This window comes from Mustelus asterias, chromosome 9 (assembly GCF_964213995.1).
Source record: "Mustelus asterias chromosome 9, sMusAst1.hap1.1, whole genome shotgun sequence".
In the NCBI taxonomy this organism is placed as follows: Eukaryota; Metazoa; Chordata; class Chondrichthyes; order Carcharhiniformes; family Triakidae; genus Mustelus; species Mustelus asterias.
The window spans coordinates 46,713,830-46,735,465 of record NC_135809.1 but is presented as its reverse complement, the minus strand read 5'-3'; the positions used below and the strand labels follow the sequence as shown (position 1 = coordinate 46,735,465).

Below are 21,636 nucleotides of genomic sequence, written 5' to 3'. Positions count from 1 at the left end.
GCCTATATATTAGTCTCAACACTTAAATGATGCAGCACCTTTAAGCAATGCAGAAAGCAGAATGTTGTGTGACAAATTCATCACAGTGTGGTTGGACAAAGCACATCAACTCCAAACAAACTAACTAATCACAACTAATCCCCACCCAACTGATCAAAGCTTCAATGCCCTCCACAGAGCAAGATCATTCCTTCAGCAAAGCAAGTTCCCTTTTTTTTTAGCTCCACAGCCCCTACACTAGGCAGGTTCTTGCTATGAACCCTCTTTTCCTTCACAGTGGAGAGACTAGTTGACTCGCAATCCTTTAACCCTCACTGAACTTGTCTTTATTCCTCAGCACACCGCCCCTCCCCCCCCCCCCCCCCCCGCCCCCCCGCCCCCCCGCCCCCCCAAGAAAACATTTCGGCTCCCCTCAACCCACCCAAGCAGCAAGGTTTTTGGCTCTGACGTCTAAATGGAATCTCAACTCGCATCCCTCCCTGGTGAACAGAATTTTAACCCCACTCCTGTTCTGCTGATGCATAAAAACTCAACTCTTTCCCCCTCTCTTCCACCCACCCACACCCCCATCAAAATACTTTTCCCATTCCAACTTTTCTGCTGTCTACTAATCCCTTCCAGCCCAAACCTGACTGCCTGCAATTATTCTCCATTGATAGTTAGCTGTTCCAAGCTTTAATCCCTCTACTCCAGTAGATGAGTCTCCATCCTCATTACTTCCTACTGTGACATTTGTGTAAGCTACTGACACGAGCATCAAGTGGGATTTAAAAAGGACATGTGCTTGAGGCAGTGGCAGGTTCACTTTACTGGAGTGTTAATAACAATACTTCCTCAACTACAAAGCTCCCAATTCACAAACCTGCTCTGTAGTTTCCATCCAGCCATTAACTTCTTGTTTAAAAATGGCCTTGCCTTGTCAAGATTTTTTGATTTTATTGAATGTTTAACCATCTCTGGGCAGAATTTAAGAGAAATTTTAAAAATGTACCATGAAACCAAAACAGTTTTGCTGATAAGGTGGCAGTGTACATTGGTGAAATAATATCCACATGGACAGAGAAATTGCTATTTGATTATGGAATAAGCTTTTTAGAAAGTTCACTGGATCCAGACTTCTAGCTCAACCAGTATTATTTTTGTTGCCCATCTCTAATCGCTCATGTGTATGCCACAACGCTGTACATAAACATTGGTGAATCTTTCCAGCCTAGGCAGCTTTGAAGAACCGGGGGGGAAGTGGGAGGGGGGGATATGTTTTGAAGAAATCTATCAGGCATTGGCTCCTTGACATTTCCCTGCCTCTTCACCTGTTTTCTCCTGGGAGTTAGCTATGGAAACCATCCCTGCCAGCAGTCATTTGCGAGTAACCACAGAAAATATTTAATAGCTCAATTTTACCTTATTTTGAAGCTCCAAATGTTCTATGGGATCCCGACTGTATCTGCAGCTCATCTCCTCACAGGAGGCAAGTGCAGTGCAGAAGGGCAGAGCAACAGGGCAGAAATATGCTGAGGTTATTTTCAAGGATCCAAATCTTACTCTGTAGTACTTCCACTGGGAAATGTTTCATTTGGAAGTGTTTCCCTTGTAGATGGAGGGAACAGCTTGTGCTGGGCTTCAGGACTTGGCTGGCAACTCCAGCATTGGTACTGACCCTCCATCCAGTGCTGCTGTTTGCTTCTTATATACCTGAGCAGGACACACCATTCTCATTGAACCTATTGCCATCCCTTGTCATTGACCATTCTGATTGGCCCTGGTGCCCACTTGCCATTTCTAATTGGATGGCGAACATGGTGTGTTATTTGATTGCCTCCCATAAAACCTCACCATAAAACACACTGCTGACATGAGCAGGGTTGGGACATGGAAGTAGGCCCAGAGTTTTGCTCCAAAGTTGTGTTGTGGTCGTGGGAAATCTCCTGGGTCAAAATGCATGCCCTGGCAGAAAGGCCCCAAATGGCAGGATCTTAACTCAGGGTGGGAGGAGCAGGAGTGGAAGTAGGGTCAAGCCTATCCACCTCCAAATGCAAATTGGAGGCCACAGGGGCTGCTGAGTGCTGAGTGGGGCTGTTTAAAAGGCCCATCTTGGCTCTCTGCAATCCCCTACTGAGATAATGATAGGTTGAAAATAGCCAAGCATGAATAATGACATAATACTCTTAAAAATTTGTGACTTCCACATTGTGGGTTAAGGCACTTGCTACAGTGAAATGGGGTTTGAGCACAAAGTTCAATAGGCTCTATTGAGTTCAGGTTTTTCCTTGTGAGTCATGTCTTGTACCCTTTTCCCGATCAGTAAAATGGAAGCTGTTGGAAATGGAAGTGGGACTTCCAAATTCAGGTCCTTCCCATCATTTTGGATTATTTGAAGTGAGGCAAATTCTGGCCATTGAGTTGAATCAGCCTTAAATTCAGAAATCAAATAACAGCTCCACTGGTAGTGAACTTGTAGTATCTTATTTATGTTACCAGTCAAGTCAGAACAAGAAGCAACATGAGTGCAATAGAAGGGTATCACTCAGCACTGTAAAAATATACGTTATAAAAATCCATAATGTTTGTTCAGTTGCTACACTTTATCGAAGTTTTAAGTGGAATTGAGGTGCTGCCAAACTTGATCATTATAAGCTTGTAGGGATTAGCATGATAATTAAAAGGGTCATGATTGTGCTTACAGTCAAGATTTCAACAACATCAGAGCAAAACATGGGGAGGTTTCTAAAAACAACATTCTGCAATATAGTCAGATTCCTTTCAAGTAGGTGACATTCTCCAGTTTTGATTAAAGCATTTTTACAACAGTTAATGAATAACAATACAAAAATAATCTAATGTTTTCTTCTGCCTTTTGTTTAAAATGATACAGTACAGATCAGCTCATTGTTTGTGCCTATACTAGTTCTTTGAAAGAGTTGCCAATTTTTCCCACTCTCTCGCTCCCATTGCCCTGCAAATTTATCCATCCAAACATCTATTCCATTTTGATAGTTACCATCGAATCTGTTTCCACCACCCTTTCAAACAATGCATTTCAGTTCATAGCAATTTGAATGATAAATGAAAATTAGCTGGGCAAGTCGATACTGCTGCCAGTTAATCTATTAACGAGTTTGCAGTAATCTCTAGTGAGAGGATATTGATGCAACCAGTCAGCTCACAGAATGAAAATGACTCGTGCTTGTAACTTTGTGGTAGGAATGATGGCAAAACTATCAACTTTTGCCATCATTACAGCTAAAAAAAAATCTTTAGAAATCACTCAAAAGATTTCAGTACTTCCATTAGTTACACTTTAACTTCACAATAACCATCCCACACCCCCTCCTCACCAACCCCAAATAAGATTTCAAAAGATTTCACTGGATTTGTTCAGCATACTGAGTCACAGGGCATGAACTTTGGCAGGACCAGAAATTCTCGCCAAAGGTCCATGGATTTGTGGCTACTTGGTCCTGCCCACGACAGTGCCCACTAATGGCGGGACTAGTAAATTGTCACTACTACTGTCTTCATCACATTACTGATTGTTGGAGTTTGCTGTTCTCAAATTGACTGTTGTGTTTTTTGCACTACGACAATGACTACACTTCAATAATATTTCATTGGCTGAAAAGCACTTTGAGACATTTTGTGCTCACGAAAAGGTTGATATAAATGCAATTCATTCTAACACCAGAATTGAATTAATTTTGGATATGGAAAAATAAACAGCAGAAAAATCGGTAGGCATTCGTGAGCAGCGTTCTTCAAGGTCAACAGTGAGCACATCGACACTGTCACTTCACCCCTGAACACAAAATCATTGCAAGTGATTGTAGAGCCATTTCCGTTGAGTGATTTGTGACCCATTCACACACGTTACTATGGGGACTTGGAAGCGGGATTTTTAATTAAAATTCTCAATGGCTCATCAGTTACTTGTTTTGAGAAAGTTATGGTTGAAGTACCTATCACCTTTTGAAAGCAGTTTTCATTTGTTTTCTATCAAATTTATTACAAAAAGGTTGCATTCTTTCATACCAATCAAATTCTTAATATTATCAACTTAGCTACATTGACAAATACTTAAATATGAAGATGGGTTATATTAAATGATCACATACTCCATGGAAATTGGCTGATAAGGTAGTTGTCATTTATCTAACCATGTCAAAAAGGTTTACTTGTGACAGCAAGTGTAACTGCCTCTTGTTTTTAGGACCTATCAAAACCACAATGAAAATATTGGTGGGTAAGTCATTACTGTTGGTTTATGTTGGTTATAGGAAGCAGACCTTCCTTGCACTTTTCTTCCTTCAACAGCACCTACTAAGCCTGTAACCTCTGCAACCTAAAAGGACAAGGGCAGCTATTGCATGGGAACACCACCACCTGCAAGTTTCCCTCCAAACCACGCACCATCCTGACTTGGAGCCATATCACCGTCCCCGAGTCAAAATCCTATAACTCCCTCCCTACCAGCACTGTGGGTGCACCTACACCACAAGGACTGCAACGGTTCAGGAAGGTGGTTCACCACCACCTACTCGAGGGCATTTAGGACAATACTGGCAAAGCCTACATCCCATGAAATAATTTTTAAAAATAGAGTTCCCAATCTTACAGGACCTTCTGGAAAGTCAAGGAGTGAAACTGAGGTGCTTTTCTGTAGCAAAGAACAATGGAAAGGGAATAAAGTTAAGCAAATCTTTTAATGAACAACCTGATAGCAAACTGATTTGGGAAAATGTCAGCCCTTCTTTGAATGAGTATGCAAAAGAACACTCCATGTGGATGGCAGTGGTATAGCAGTCGTATGACAACTTAGAATTAAACTTAATAAATTATTTATTCATCTGCTTCAACGAAGAGATTTCCACCTTCCTCTAATGTACAACCTTTTTTTCATTCAGATTCTGAAAACAGCTATACTTTTAGTTGTGGAGTTCCAATACACCCAACAAAATCTTCGCAGAAACGAAATGCAACTTTACCCAACTGTGCAGGTAATCTTCCCAAACAGGATTGATCTGAAATAATATATGCAGTGTACCACTGAGAATGTTTCACTTTTCAGTATCGATTGCTCATATGACTTTGTAGGAAAGGCAGCTCTGTCTTTCAATTTTCATGTCTCAATTCCTACAATTAAGAAAATCTTGATGTTCAGCTTCAAGAGACTGAAGAGACTTATTATGCACTTCTATTGGTTTACTTAATTTTTGGACTGGAAAATGAATACCACAGAATCATAGGTGGCTGCAAAACTCTCCATAAAACTCCAGCCTTTTTGATGGTGGAGTGAAAATGCACATCTCTTAGTGTTAGAAATGCTACAAGTTCACAATGGTGGCACCAACTCTTAAATATTCAAAATCCCCAAACATATTGTCTGAATGATGATTCACAGGTTCCCTCCCCCCACTTCCCCCTGTCAATGCACAGAGGTTTTCTCAAATGTGCATTGCTACTCCAATCACTTGAGTGGTTGCATGTTCATTCATGCCACTAAAGTAAATTAATTTGAAAATTGCTATGTTTACATGGTACATGCATAGGCTCCATACTTGACATCTGTGAGGAATGTGTAGATTTGTAGCGTTTACACTTGACCTGGTGTGATTTTCTACTTTCACTGCAGGTTACATGTTGAGATCTGTTACACTGATGTCCCTGAAGACCTAAACATCCATAAGCATGGGTGGAAAGTGAGATTGCCGATGCTCATGCAATGCACGTTGTGGTCCCAGGCACACTGAGGACATTAAAGTTTATTCTAATGCAAGAACAGAGCCACAAGTATATATAAATATGAGCATCCTGCCCAATGTGAAAACCATTCTGAAGAGGTTTCACCTGGAATCTGCGGATTTTCTTGGCCATGAGCTTACCAATTTATAATGATATAGACTTAAGGGGCAGATTTACTACATACAAACTCATCATTTAAACATTTAAGCTGAGCAATGCCAATTTTGCACGTTCAGATTTAATGGCGAAATCTTAATACACAGAGCAGGGAGACAGAACACATGGATTCCCTCCCCACTACTTATTAGCAGGTGTTGCCATGGCTCTTCAACCTGACCAGCCCCCAACCCACCTGCCAGCCTACCCATCTATCCATTCACTCACCATTCACTAACATTCACACTGGATCTTTAAACTTACCACTTGGCAGCTGGTGCCATAAAAGAGGGAATGTCCTGTCTTTCCCTGCCTCTCCTCCAATCCAATGGAATTCTCTGCTCTGCATTTCTGAGAAAACTGGGCTTGGAAGACCCCACAAGAAATGAAGAGCAGGGCCAAGGTGGGGGAAAGTTTGAGCAAGTGGCCTATACTTATTCCTACAATAATCTCCAATCCCATTCTCAAACATGCTACTTACCCAATTTGTGTGAGCAGAGGTTAAGAAATAAATCAACCATTATTGGTGGGAGTTTGTCCAGCCATGCAAAATGCTATGAAACAACAAAATGTTGCACTGATCTCTCATTTCTGTTGAGGTAAGTTGATTTCAACTTATGTCCTTGTGATCCTAAAGATATCCATTGTTTGTTTCAGATCCTTTAGCACCTCCAATAAAACAAAAGGCTAGGTTCAAGATCAAGGATGCCAAATGCCATCTACGACCACGTAATAAGGAAAAAATTAAGGATAGTCTGAAACACACTATATCAGGTATGTTACAATCTTGTATTAATAGTAATTGAATCATACTTGCACTTAAGTATAACAATGTATAGGATAAATAAGAATAAGAAATGTGCAGGGTATACATAATCCAACACCTTTCTGTCATCAAGAACCTATCAATTTAATACAATGATTTGATGAATTCTGGCAATATAGCATTATCACCTGGAGCTGCGTCCATGGCAAGCAAAGCAATAGCTTTGCTAAATTCCTCAACTGTGGGTTTTATATTCTTCCATGTCAGGTAGGCTTTCTTTAGTAACTGTGTTTTGCCTAGAGTACAACTCAAGGTAGCATTTCACACATCTCTCTAACTGCACATTGCGGTCGCTGATGACCTCCCCATTATTTTCAATGGAAGCATTTTCTTTGGTGATGGACTTGTTGCCTTTTTGATCCCTTCACATATACCCCTAGCATTCCCTGTATTGAAGGACATCTGGATATTCTAGCAAAGTTGTAACCAGTAGTCAATGGTACACTGACTGGCAGTCTGTTGGATTTTACACTGAACAACTTTTAGTGCATTCAGAGTCATCTTATTTGGATCTCTTATGTAATTATCACAAGAGGATCGTTTGGCTTCAACAACAATTCCATCACAGTGACATTGATCTCCAAACAATCAGCATTTTTTTGCTGGGAAAATCGACACTCCTGCTCCATCTGTATGAGTTTCTCTGTCTTTGCTGGAGGGAGGGGGCAGTACCCCAGCATGTGCATGACACAAACATTGTGTACAAGAACAAGGACAACTGCACCAATTGCAACAACTATTGAGGCTTCTCCCTGCCTGAGCATTGTGGGGAAAGTGTTTGCCCATATTGCCCTTGTCAGACTGCAGGACCTGGCAGAACACATTTACCCTGCATCCCAGTGTGGTTTCAGAATCAGAAGATCCATAATTGACATGATCTCTTCAGTCCAGCAACTGCAAGAGAAAAGCCATGAACAAAGGAGACCACTATATACTGCCTTCATCAATTTCACCAAGACATTTAATCATGCGAACAGAGACAGTCTATTTAAGCTGCTGGTGAAAATTGGCTGACCAATGCGATCACCTCTTCACATGACATCATGATGGGTAAGGTCAACGATAACGGGGCAACATCAGAACCTTTTGAGATCTGCAGTGGGGTCAAACAGGGATGAGTTCTGGCATCAACACTCTTTGGCACATTCTTCTCTTTGCTGCTGTTATATGTCTTCAGGTCACCTACAGCAGTTATCTACCAGAACTGATAGAAAGCTGTTCAGCCTTGTTTCCCTGAAATCCAAGACAAAGGTGCACCAAGTCCTTATTCAAGAATTAACGGAGTGGGAATGGAGGGATACAAAAGAATGGTCTAGTTTGGACCAGGGAGCGGCGCGGGCTTGGACGGCCGAAGGGCCTGTTCCTGTGCTGTATTGTTCTTTGCTTCAAGTTGATGCTGCATGAGCATCATGGGACACATTCAGCAGCAAATGGGCAGATTCTCTCACGCCTGTTAAGAGTTTGATTTGACCGTCAACCTCAGGAAGACAAATAGCATAGTCCAAGATGTTTCCATACTGCTTTCAGTCACCATTGCTAATGTGGCATTGGAAGTTGTTGATAGCTTCACATATCTAGGCTCCACAATCAACAGCAATATTATATCTGATGCTATTTCAATAACCTTAATGGATGCCTAGGCTCGCAGCTGAGCCTAATTATGTATACTTGCCTGAGACCCCACACAACTATTGGAGTACTGGCACATCTTAGCCCCAAGGAAAACATTGTTTGATTGATGGTTCAGGTGTGAACAACCGGAAAGTTCCAGCTATAGTTTTTTTCCCCAAAAAAACACATGGGCTATAACACCTGTAGGTTGCTTGAAGTTGAGCATAAGAGAGTATCTGGTAACATAGTGAACAATGTGACCAACCAGGTATATTTTTAATAAAACTAAGAAGTGAGAAGGAGGGTGAATGAGAATGGGTGAATTAAAAATCAATTAACTATAGGGAGAGAAATAAAGGGAGGACAAGAAAGATTGGATTAAGGGGGAAAAGAGGAAAAATAAAAAAACCTAAGTTTTAAATTTCACACTTTCTGAATCTCCAATGACAATTCACTGCCTGAAGGAATGTGACAGCACACTTTTATTTGTTCACTTTCTGGACCAGAGAGAGTGACTGACAGTGATTAATAATTATTATATTGTTAAAAGGGTATTTATGCTATTAATTACTAAGCTTAACTTTGTGCTGAGTTTAATGAACAATTAATCTGAAAATGCAGAAGCTCCATGAAGCTTATGAGAAGGGTAAAGGCAAAGTGGCATTTTCGCAAAGCTAATGGCCAACTGGCATAAATTGTCTAGCAACTTGGGATATCTCTTCCTTACCACAAATTGCTGACCAATTTGTACATTAAGATCACTGTGCTTCATTCACACCATTTTCTCTCTTGGCCCATGTTGACTCCATTACAGGCAGATCAGAAAATGTGATAAATCTTGAATTTCAATAATTGCCTCCCATTTGAATCATGACACAAGAAAGACTATTCTGATGTTTCAATTGCAGAGTTCACATTTTTCATCTATTATGCTAACCATATTCAGAATCTAAATAGAGCAGGTGCAATCAATTAAATAATCACTGTGGCTAATGGGAAATAATTGTAACTATTGTAAAAGCCATCAATGTCCTGAAATTGGATTCAAATTTTTATATTCCAAATATTTTTTATTGATTGGTCCAGCATTTTAAAATGCACTTTTTGTAACTTTTTTCACGCTTTAAGAGCCTGTTACTCTGTAATTTACCTGTTAAGTTATTGCTTCCTGAGGCATTTTCCTACTTAAAATAATGCGAATGATATCTGGTCGTGAATTACAAGGTAATATTTCAGTCAGGCAATTGTGGTTAAATGTCACTAAACATTTGCAGAACCCAAGATTGATTTACAGCCTTATTGTGTAATTATAGGTTTCTGCCTATTATTTTCCTGTATCTTGTGTGCCTACTGAACAAAATCCTACCCCATTCACTGGTATTAGTGCAATGCCAAAAACATGTATATCTTCAGGTATATCGCCAACTTTTATCTGGATTATCCTTCCATCTAGATTATTCAAAAACTTCACTATCTATCCTTGAAAAATAATATGGACTTCTCTTTCAAAATAATGAAATGAGCTTTATTAACAAACAATACTCATTCATACTATAATGGAATAAAATTATTTTTCATCTGAAGCTTTTACTCAGTGACTACCATATGTCTGATCCCAGACAACCATTATCCAATAAATTTGCTGCCAAATATATTGTTCGTAATGCTATTCTCCTCCAATTTCAAAACTTTAATTTCTCTTGGTGCCCTAGTGCATAAGAACAGTGTGCAAATGTCAAGGGTAGTGCAGATCTGAGATCAGAAAAAAGAAGGCATCAACTGACTACTACCAATTTTATTTCAGCAGCATATTCCTATTTAGATAACATTTGTTAGATTGTCCATTTATCAATTGGAAATCGTTCATTTCTTCGTCATTCTATCCATCGCTACACTTGCTGTCCAAAATTCATGAGTGGCATGTCAACTTGCACATGCCAAGATGTTTGCATTGTGTCAGCAGTGCATTGGTGTTGAAAGGAGGTTGAGCTGAACAATGTATAAAAACATTCAAGATGCAGTTCATTATGTGCAGCTAAACATCCAGAAAATGTCAGCATGTGCCGACAGTGAACCTAAGCTGTACTTAAAATTCATCTGAACTCCAGGAGACATTGCAGCACTAAAACATGCTCCAGGCCATGTCATTCATCAATAATTTCTTGGTTTTAAATACAGTTGAGAGTAGATATTTTTCATTTTCACATGATTGTACCAGGCAATTGTTGCAAATAGGCAATGTATTTCATGGCAAATTGTAATGCCTTATAAAATACATATAAGACAACACTTTATATATGTCTGTGTGTAATGAAGTTATTCGTGATTATTCATGAGCAGAAAACAAGTTGTAGTAACTTGGCTCCACTCGTTAAGAACAAATTATAGATGTTTATTAACGAACAACTATTTACAGGGTGATGCCGATTCAATGTTTCCAGACATGACTCTAGGATCCAACTGCTGGGATAAACCCAGACAAGGTGGAGTGAATCCCCAATTTGGTTCCAGATTGGTCAGCCCAGGTCATGTAACCCTTTCAGAAGCTCACTCCCTTAATAGAGCCAGACACCATACAAGTATTGTAAAATTACACTTTCTTAAAAAAATGAAGGAACTTATGACATGGACCAAAACAATCTTCTCTGATAGAATTAGAGTCAATTGGCAGTTATGAGCCAACAATCCCAAATGGCTCCTTCACTATTATTACATTGTCACTCTTACTTAGAAATGCCACATGTATGGCTGCTATGGGAAATCGACTCAATACTTTGGAGCCTGGGTATTATATCATGGCTGGATCTTTTATCTGCATCTAGCTGTACCATACTTGAAGCTCATTTCAGCTGTCTGAAATTTTCCATTGTGAGCAACCCGCATATTCACGCATAAAAATATTCACTGAAGGACAAAGGAAAGAAAAATCTTTGAATAAATATTTTTGTAATGTTTTCATTATAATTTATTTTATCCTTTGGAAACATGAAAAAATACTCACTGATATTCCTTTACGGAAGTTTTATGTATACAAACTCGTAGAAATTCAGAACAAATTTTAAATCGTTGCCAATATAGACAATAACTTGTATGTTTGGATTTGGTTACAAATTAAGAATTTAAAGTGATATTTGATGCATGTAAGTAATTTATAGATTGCATATAGTTGTTTCTATAGGGACACTGCACAAGAATCAATGAAAGCATTATGACAGGTTCAGAGTGCATCACCAAGTTAGCACTAATTTATAACTTCAGAATACTTGATACCTCTTTAATACATATGGTCATGAATGCGCTGTTGCTTCTTTTGTTACCTCTTCTCTTTTTCATTTCAATTCCCTTTATGCAAAGGTGGTCACTTTCCATGCACAGACAACTGTCAAGTGACCTTTGTGAACCTAAAGTGCGATTCTTCCAAAAAGCGGAGGCGTGGACGCAAGTCGCCGTCGAAGGAGGTGTCACACATTACAGCAGAGTTCGAGGTCGAAATGAAGTCTGAGGAGGTGACAGGTCAGTAGTTGCTTAACCTGGAAGCCAGTCAGCTCTTCATATGGATTACACTGCTCAGCTCCTTTTGGCTCTTCATAGAGATATCATTAAATTTGATGGTGAAGACAAGTTTTTTTACAAGAGAAAATTATAAATTCAAGAAGGTTTAATTCTTGGCCAAGGAGACCATTAGTTTTTTTTCTTCTCTGAGGGGAATTTCCCAGATTCTATTCTGCCAAACTGGCTTGAGATTTTTATTGGGTTTTTCACCTCTCCCCCTGGGAGGTGGCATGATTTTGGATGGGTAGGCAGTGCATATTTTGTAATGCACAAGCTACTTCGGTTTGTGTGGGACAGTCTAGATGGGCCAAACGGTCTTTTGCTGTCCATCACTATATGTATAAGACCATAAGAGTAGGCCAGTCAGCCCCTTGAGCTTGCTCCGCCATTCAGTTGGATCATGGCTGTTCCGACATTCCTCATGCCCATTTTCCTGCCCTTTCCCCCTAACCCTTGATTCCCTTACTGATCTCAAATGTATCTATCTTACCCTGAAATATTCACAAAGACTGCCCCCACTGCTCACTGTGGCAAGGAGATCCAAAGACTCCCAACCCTCTGGGAGACGAAGTTCCTCCTCGTCTCAGTCTTAAATGGCACCCCTTTAGTCTGAGACTATGCTCTTTGGTCCAATACTCTCCCGTGAGAGGAAATATCTTCTCAGCATTTACCGTCAAGCCCCTTAAGAATCCTATATGTTTCAATGAAATCGCCTCTCATTCTTCTAAATTTCAATGAGTAGAGTCCCAACCTGTTTAACCTTTCCTCATAAGAAAATCTTTCCATACCAGGGACCATCCTAGTGAACCTTCTCTGAACTGCCTCCAATGAAATAATATATTTCCTTAAATAAGGAGACCAAAACTGCTCACAGTGCTCCAGATGTGGTCTCACCAGTACCTTGTACAGTTGCAGCAAGACTTCCCTACTCTTATCTTTCTATCCCCTTGAAATAAGGGCAAACATTCCATTAGCCTTCCAGATTACCTGCTGCACCTGTGTGTTAGCATTCTGTGTTTTGTACATAAGCATCCCCAAGTCCCTTTGTGTTGCAGCTATCTGCTGTTTTTCTCCATTTTAATAATGCACTATTCTTTTGTTCTCCCTTCCAAATTGGACAACTTCACATTTTCCGACATCATACTCCATTTGCCAACTTTTTGCACACTTACTTAACCTATCAATATCTCTTTGTGAACTGTTTGTATCCCTCTCGCAACATGCCTCTTAGTCTATTTTTGTGTTGTCTGGAAATGTGGTTACAGTACATTTGTTTCCTTCCCCCAAGTCATTAATATATATTGTAAACAGTTGTGGCCCCAGCACTGATCCCTGTGGGATCCCACTGGTTACAGGTTGCCAACCTGAAAAAGAGCCCCTTATCCCCACTTGCTGTTTCCTGCCCATTAGCCAATTCTCTATCCATGCTAATATACCACCTCCAACACCATGGGCTCTCATCTAATGATTTAACCTATTGAGAGGTACCTTTTTGAATGCCTTCTGGAAGTTCAAATGCAACACATCTACTGGTTCCCCTCTATCCACTCTGGTTGAGACTTCCTCGAAAAACTCTAATAAATTAGTTAGACACAGTTTCCCTTTCATGAAGCCATGCTGACTCTGCTTGATTAGATTATGATTTTCCAAATGTGCTGCTATTACTTCCATAATAATGGATTCCAACATTTTTCCTACAATAGCTGTTAAGCTAATAGGCTTATAGTTACCTGCTTTTTGCCTCCCTCCTTTTTTGAATAGGGGTGTCACATTGATAGTTTTCCAATTTTCTGGTTCCTCTCCAGAAGCCAAGGAGTTTTGGAAAATTAAAACCAATGTATCTACTATCTCTGTAGCGACAAACATTTTTCAGACATTCATGTCCACAGAATCCTCAGGTCCCGCTGCAGTGAAAGGAGGTTTGGCTGAGCACCAGATTCTCCGTCCTCACTTGCAGTGGCGGCAGGCTGTGAATGGTGGAGAATTCCAGCCACTGTCTTTGATTCCGACCACAAAATCCATTAACTAATCATGAAAATCGTCCGTCTCTTTGACAACCGTCTGAGGCTGAAACAGATTGTTTGCAATGTTGGTATCACTGCCGATCCCAAGATGAGCTGCTGATTACATGTCCACATTTGTCACTAAGGCTATCTATTTCAACCTCCATAATCCCACTGTGTTCTGGGTGGCACAGTGTTTAGCACTGCTGCCTCACAATGCCAGGGATCCAGGTTCAATTCCAACCTCAGGTAACTCTGTGTGGAGTTTGCATGTTCTCCCCATGTCTGTGTGGATTTCCTCCCATTCTCCCCATGTCTGTGTGCATTTCCTCTGGGTGCTCCAGTTTCCTCCCACAGTCCAAAGATGTGTGGGTTAGGTTGATTGACCCTGCTGAATTGCCCCTTAGCGTCAGGAAGGTTAGCAGGGTAAATACATGGGGTTACGGGCCTGGGTGGGATTGTTGTTGATGCAAGCTTGATGAGCCGAATGGCCTCTTTCTGCACTGTAGGGATTCTATGATTCTATGATCTCCACCCTACCATAGCTCATCTGCTACTGAAACCAGCCACCGTCCCCATTAACTTTAGGCTTGGCAAATCCAATGTGCTCTGTGGAGATTCTGAAATACTTTTCATTTATTTTTACTTTCAACACACAGTTGAAACAATTAAGACAAAAAAAGCAGTGCATCTCACACAACCTTATTTTAATGTTCAAACATCGTGCAATCTGATCTTCTGTATATGTGTAATAAGATAAAATAGTGATAGTCAGGATATTGGCTACAATGTGAAGATCTGTAATTGTATCAATCAATATTCAAAAGTTAAATATGAGTAGAATATTTGCAAGGTTTCTGTGCACTTAAAGACTAATTTTTGTGTTCCTCTTTAACTTTTTGTTAAAGCTGGAAAGTACATCACAGAGGATCTGCTACTGTGATCACCAGATGGTTCACTGTACAGCGGAAAACAGTAGTTCACAAGCTTTTCAATGTGCTACTTAAAAACAATCTGCAGTTTTTAAAAAAAAGAACACTCTTTTCAAATGTCAAAATCTTGAGATGTCGAGATAGAGCTCCAAGATTTCAGCCTGGAGCAGGCACCATAATGATACCTTTCTCCACTGAAAGGCCAAGCCTTGAGGAGCAAGTTCCACTCGAGAGTAATTTTGCTCATTGCACGGGCTTTTCCCCCCACTCATTTCTGTCACATTAAATCGTCGATCAAACCTTTTCTCTGTGCTTCCTCCCAGCTGCTCTGCTCAGCATTGTTGGGAAGTGACCTTGTACTCTTTTTGTCCTCAAGGCCCTACCTAGAGTTTGCATTTGTACATTTTTCTTTTTGCAAACATGCGTGAAGAAAGCAGCAAAGGGAAGAGTAATTTAGTGTTTTCTGTTCCTTCCTTTTCCCTCACCAGCAGAAAAATTCAGTTTGCATCATAAATTTAAATAAGAGGAGGATTTTTTTTTTAAAAGAAAGTCTGACAATGAATTATTTTACGAAGTTCTATCTACCACAGATTTAGTTACCTGACCTGTTTGCTTCAGTTGCAGTAAGGACAGTTTGTAGAATCCTGTGACATAGAATAGATTTATAGAATGGTTACAGCACAAAAGAAGGCCGTTCAGTCTGTCATGTTTGTTCCAGGCTCTCTGCAAGAACAATTTAGCTAACCCCCGCCAGCTCCCTGTAACCCGGAATTATGGCCCCTTTAGGTGCTTATCTAATTCTCTTTTGAAAGCCATAATTAATTCTGTCTCCACCACCCTTTCAGCCAATGCATTCCAGATCATAACCACTCACTGTGTACAAAAAAAGGATATTCCTCAAATCGCCTTCAGCTCTTTTGCTATCACTTTAAGTCTGTGCCCTCTCTCACACAAGCCTTCTGCAAAAGGCAACAGTCTGTCCCTATCTATTATTCTTGTGATTTGAACGTCTCTAGAAAATCTCCTCTGAGCCTTCCCTTCTTTCAGGAGAACAACCCCAGAACCTCCAGCCTATCCAAGTCCCACATCCGCGAAGTTTTACAGGTTTAAATAAAAGTTCTAAAAATGCAAACATTGAATTGATGCTGTACCGTTCAAAATAATCTGCAGCATGGAACCCTCTCACAATGGATTAATAACCTACAGAAAGAACAAAAGGAAATGATTTACCTTTTACTCCATTTGTCCATATGTACATGGTGACAGATAAATGAATTTTGTATCACAGAGCAATTAGCTCCCCATAAAGTTTGCTCTTACTGTGTATAATTCATATTTTAACACTGAAATAATGTTTATTTGGGACAAGTGCATTTCAGTGGTTCAGAAAACAAACAGCAAGCCAATTTGAAGGAAAAAATCACAGTGATATCAATGTTAAGAACCAGTGGGTTTCAAGGGGAAACTAACTTGGGTTCATGTCACCACAATGGGCCTGATTTTACCATTTTCATTCTAAGTGCTGAATCTGGGCGTAATTCAGATCCGACTTGGAAATCTGCTTTCAGGCGCCCCCATACGCACTTAGCCTGAAAAAAAAATCGCGGATCCCATTCGTGTTGTGGGCGGAGCTTATCACGCCTACAACGATCGGAGCTCTGAACTGCGCAATTAGAAAACAATTTGAAAAAGCGCGCCCGTGTCAGATCGCTCCCAGGCCGCAGAAAGCGGAGAAAGCGGCCCAGGAGAGAAAAGCGGGAGCGATGGCCCCCCCACAGACATCACTATCCCCCTTATCCACCCACCCCCTCACTACCCAGACCGATCGCGAACCCCTGCCCCCCCCACCAATTGCCTGCAGAGTGGCAGCGGACCTCCCTGCCCCCCCCTCCAACCCCCACCAGAGATCCACCCTCCCCCCCCCCCCCCCCACCAGAGATACATCTTGCCCGCCTCCTGCCTCTCTCCCCCTGCCCCCCACAAGGGAACAATCTGGCCTCACTCCCCCCCCACCACCCCCTCCCCAGAGGAACATCTGACCCGCCTCCTCCTCCCTCCCCACCAGACAACGATCAGCCATCCGCTCCCCCCACAATCAGACAACGATCGGCCCTCCCCGCCCCCCCCCCCACAATCAGACAACGATCGGCCCTCCCCGCCCCCCCCCCCCCCCACAATCAGACAACGATCGGCCCTCCCCCCACTCCCCACCAGAGATATATGTGACTCACCTCCTCCCCCCCCCCCCCCCCCCCCCCAACCAGACAACGATCTGGCCTCACTCCCTTTCCCCCCCAACCAGAGAATGATCTGACCCGCCTCCCTCCTTCCCCCCCCCACCACCACCACCACCACCACCGATTTGAGTCAGGGAGCCGTTGGAAGCTCTGAATCCGCTTCTTCAGCAGCTGGAGTGCCCGATTCAAACTTTTATTCAGCAGGTTCATTTCGGCGCGATTCTGGATCGGCGAACACGGCAATAAAGGGGGAAATGCTGATAAAGTTGGGCGGGCAGTTCATTAATTCAATTGAAATACATGCAAATACATTTAAATCGCCGTTGCGCCCGTTTCGGGCGCGAAGCGGATCGCAGCCATTCCCGGGTTTAGGTAAAGTGGCCATCTGCGCGGATGCGGGCGCGGATCACGTTAATGGCCTCACACCCGACTTTTGCGTGACGCAATGGTAAAATAGGGCCCAATGTGTCCCATTCACAAGTTTAGTGAAAGAAATGGAAAGGAAAAGTCCCTACAAAGATGGGCAGTTTAGTCCTTAGTGTGTCAGGGCAGTGATTCTCAGTCCATCTCCCCTCAGTGTTACCTGATATGGAGCTCACCTCTTCTTGGTGTTATTTATTTGCATCTTATGTGCACTCGCTGCGCAAATATAACATGTAATTAGCACTCATGTAATGCCTCCTCATATTCTACAAAACAATCACTTACCCAATGGATTTCCTTACCTAATTGGATACATTGCTGTTAGGACGTTGAGATTATCTTCATGTAGTGAAATATAAGTAGCTACCTCAAGCTTATCTCTTACACATCCAGCTATACTTGAGGGCCAGGCTGCTGCTTTGCTTTAATTATAGCTCAGTTTGCCATTTTGCATGATTTACTTCAGTTAACAAGAAGGTGAGGTGAATTCCTGCACAAGCAAAGATATTTTTCCCTTTCTGTGGAACAGAGCAGTTCAGCCTCAGTAATGATGACTTGTAAACTTGATCCAGGCTGGTTACCTCATGTTAGAACATGTATGTGTTAACAGATATATTTTATGCAATTTAAAGTCAGTATCCACCATTATCAATGCATTGAGATCACCAATTACAACTGAAGCTTGAAAATTGTACTTTTAGAAAAAGTTGTTGAATTAGCTTAGGAATGAAGGTTTGCTCATTCTGAAAACATACCTGTCTGTTCGTTGAGTCATCTAATTGTGAAATGCCATCCAATTGTATGGGCTCTGCATTTTTGTTTGGCAGGGTAATTAGGGTTACAGACAGGGGTGTCCAAATGAGCTTAAATTGATAACTCAGAGCTGTGCTGTAGCTAATCGGACATCTCATAGTTACTAAGCAGGTCTCCAGCTCCCTCTATTGGCAAGCCTGACAAATATACAAGCCATAGGCTGCTAGACTAAAAACAGAAAAAGGAGGGGAAAAAAACTTAGAAGGGCATACACCTAAGATACTGTAATCTGTCTTTTCTCTTTAAAGTCAACTCATTTGCGTATTGCAATGTCTCACAAAGAGCAGTGAGATAATGACCAGATAATCCATTTTTCTATCCAACTGTCTTTGATATTAAATTAATTTCCCATGTTCATCCATCCATGTCAGAAGTCTGTTTATGAACTAAGGAGCTAAATTAAACGAAAGCCTTTGTTTTTTTACTTAATCCAAGAGGCTAATGGGATTCATCAGAAGAAAATAAGTTAAGAAATGCAGAAAGACTGATGCAAAGCTCTCGCTGGCACAGAGCATGGGAGAGAGCACATTTTCAAATATAAACATGAAACATTCACCACGTTGGAATGGAGCCACCACTACCAGAAACAAGTTAAAATGGAGAGGGTGCAGCCCTTGATTTTTATCCATTAATTTTAATGGATAGAAATGATGAGCAGTCTACAAGCAATTTACCTTGATGCACTTTTGGCAGATGAGATTGCACACCATGCTGGGAATTAAGAAATGAAAAAAACATACTCCACTGTGCTCAACTTTGGACAACCCAGTTGGGAATGAACACTGATCTTGGAGAACATCCTGTGACAATTCATTAGAATGATTTCTTTTAACTCCATTCTTAAAATTACAAAGCCAATGTTCAGAGTGAACTGGACAGACCCAAATCCATCTCCTTGCTTGCTCCAAAAACCAAATTCAAACTGAATCCAATTTGTGGTCCCCACAAGAGAGACAGATAAGATCCAAGCTGACAAGTTAAGGCATGACAATTCACTCGAATGATTTATTAAATAAATTTTACTCCATTCTCAAAATTACAAAGTCAATGCCTAGAGTGGACCAGACAGATCCAAATCTATTCTTTACTTATTCCAAAATCCAAATTCAAATTTCAATTCATGGTCCCCACAGGAAGACAAACAAGATCCAAACTGACAAGATAGAGCATTGCGCCTCATCTCGGGCTTGATCCAACACTTGGTCTTAGCCAAAAGGCCAAGAATGATACCTGGAATAAAGGAGATGAATTATGAGAAACTCTGACTACAAATGCTTGGAAAATTTGGCCCTAGTGTATATTATCCTCAACTTTACACTGAGGTTAGCCCAAATATTAAAGGATTAAGAAATTATAACAACTTATGGGGGCTGATTTTAAGATGACTTTCCCCAGCGACAAGGTAGTAGGCAAACATTTTGTTTTAGATAAAACTTGTACCCAAGGTATGCATATACCTGTTATGCAATTCCCACAGGAATTCAATGTCAAAATTTGCGTGTCGAAGAAATAGCCCCATCTTCAATGATGGGGAAGCTCAGCCCATCAGTTTAATTAATAATGCTTTATGATAAGCATCTTTAGAGGCATTACGACATTAAAGGCACAACAGAAATGCAAGTTATTATTGTAACTGGCCCCAACTACCAAGAGGGTTCAAACCTTTTTATGCTGTGATCAAGTCTGCAGTATGGTTACAACACTCAACACTTGCACTTTTGGATTAGGTTAGCACCAGTAATGCCACATTCAACAGAAAACATAGGCCCTCATACCTCCTGACCAAGGGTGGAGGGGAAACGTAGCACTCAAACATCCCAGACATACCATTCGAAGTAAAATATTTTAAAAATATGTTGTAGCTTGTCAACCAGGCAATGACACAGTGACCTGATGTACCAACGTGCTTCCACAACATCTCAGCCTCTAGTGCCCAGGACGAGAGTAACAGGCACATGGGAACACCATCACCATTAACTGGTCTCCTATGGACCTCAAAAGGCCAAAGAGCAGGCAGGCCTCCACAACCACTGCAAGTTCCTTAAAGGTTTAGAGTGGGAAGGCTGTTTTTTATGAGCCCCCTGCCTTCAAACCCATTGTAAAGCCAGACCCATGACAGCTTTCTGAAAAGACTATTCCCTCAGTCCTATTCCTCAGCTCTTTCCCCATTTCCATTTGTGTTTTTTTTCCAAATATTTATCCACTATCCTTTTGAAGGCCCACACGAGGCTGCTTCAAGTCTACTTTACTGAATCCAACATGGCTATTACCAGTAAGGCATTTTCTGGTCCAAAACTCTGCATATATATTTAAAAATCTCAGAATATCTGCCTTTATTCTTTGAGTGCAGCACCAAGGTAAGGTGATAAAACATACCCACTAGCATCCATCTACAACGTGATCTTGCAATTTAATTTAAATGTGGTCTAGCAATTTCAAGGTTTTTTTGTTTTTGGTTTAATAGTGTTCTCTTTGGTTAAGATTTCAAGATAAATGGAAAAATAAACAGGTTCAAGATGATCTAACCATTAATGTAGGACTCTGCATTGCTTTCCTCCGTAGATTCTTGTAACATGGAATGTGTGCGCAAGAGGATGGAACAAAAGCTGCAAACAGCAATTAAAACATTAAGGAAGTCAATTAATAAACAGCAGTTCTTTATCCAGTTCTCTGGGACAGAATACGAAGTTGCCCAGAAACCAGCAAAAATACATGAAAATCAGGAGACATGCAGCACAGGCCAGGTGCTCCAGGATGGGAAGTGCAGTAAGTATTATTTCAAATTGTGCTAACTATTTTGAAGAGTTTTCAGTTTAACTGAGACAGTTCACATATATTAATGAGGTGCTTTATGCTGATTTTATTCTGATGTATGCTGAATTATTTGATGTACGTTGCATTTGTTCAATAGCTTGAAGATGACAGATATGAATTATTGGGGAAGAAAACCTCTAACCTTTGTTGTCTTGTTTTAACTGGAGGCCTTACAGCTGCCTCTAGAATGTCAAATGGTGACTCTAATTAGTTAATGGAGAAGCCACTTTATTCAATTATTGTCTGAAACATTTTTTCTTATCTTATTACTTTGGTCAAAGACCATGGGCGGGATTATCCGGCTGTTCACGCCAGTGCAATTCTCTGATCCCGCTGCAGTGAACGGAGATTTGACTGAGAGCCGAATTCTCCATCCTCACTGTTAGCAGCAGCAGGGCATTTTGACAGAAACAGATTAGACTGACAAATAAAAGCTGAGATCCTTCCATACCTTGGTACAAATAATTATTATTTGAAGATTAATTTACTATATATAGAAATGGTGCTAATTCTGTGGAACAATATGGGCTGGA

General features: G+C 40.9%; 1 protein-coding gene across 3 annotated transcripts in view; it reads left to right on the top strand.

The window, feature by feature from the left end:
* The window catches only part of scube1 (signal peptide, CUB domain, EGF-like 1), a 279,156-nt gene that overhangs the window by 236,078 nt on the left and 21,442 nt on the right, over window positions 1-21,636 (top strand). For all 3 annotated transcript variants that reach the window (XM_078220129.1, XM_078220128.1, XM_078220127.1), the window contains 4 exons: window positions 4,899-4,991; window positions 6,550-6,666; window positions 11,684-11,842; window positions 20,852-21,055. In XM_078220129.1, coding sequence (XP_078076255.1) covers window positions 4,899-4,991; window positions 6,550-6,666; window positions 11,684-11,842; window positions 20,852-21,055 — 573 coding nt within the window. The remainder of the gene's footprint in view (window positions 1-4,898; window positions 4,992-6,549; window positions 6,667-11,683; window positions 11,843-20,851; window positions 21,056-21,636) is intronic.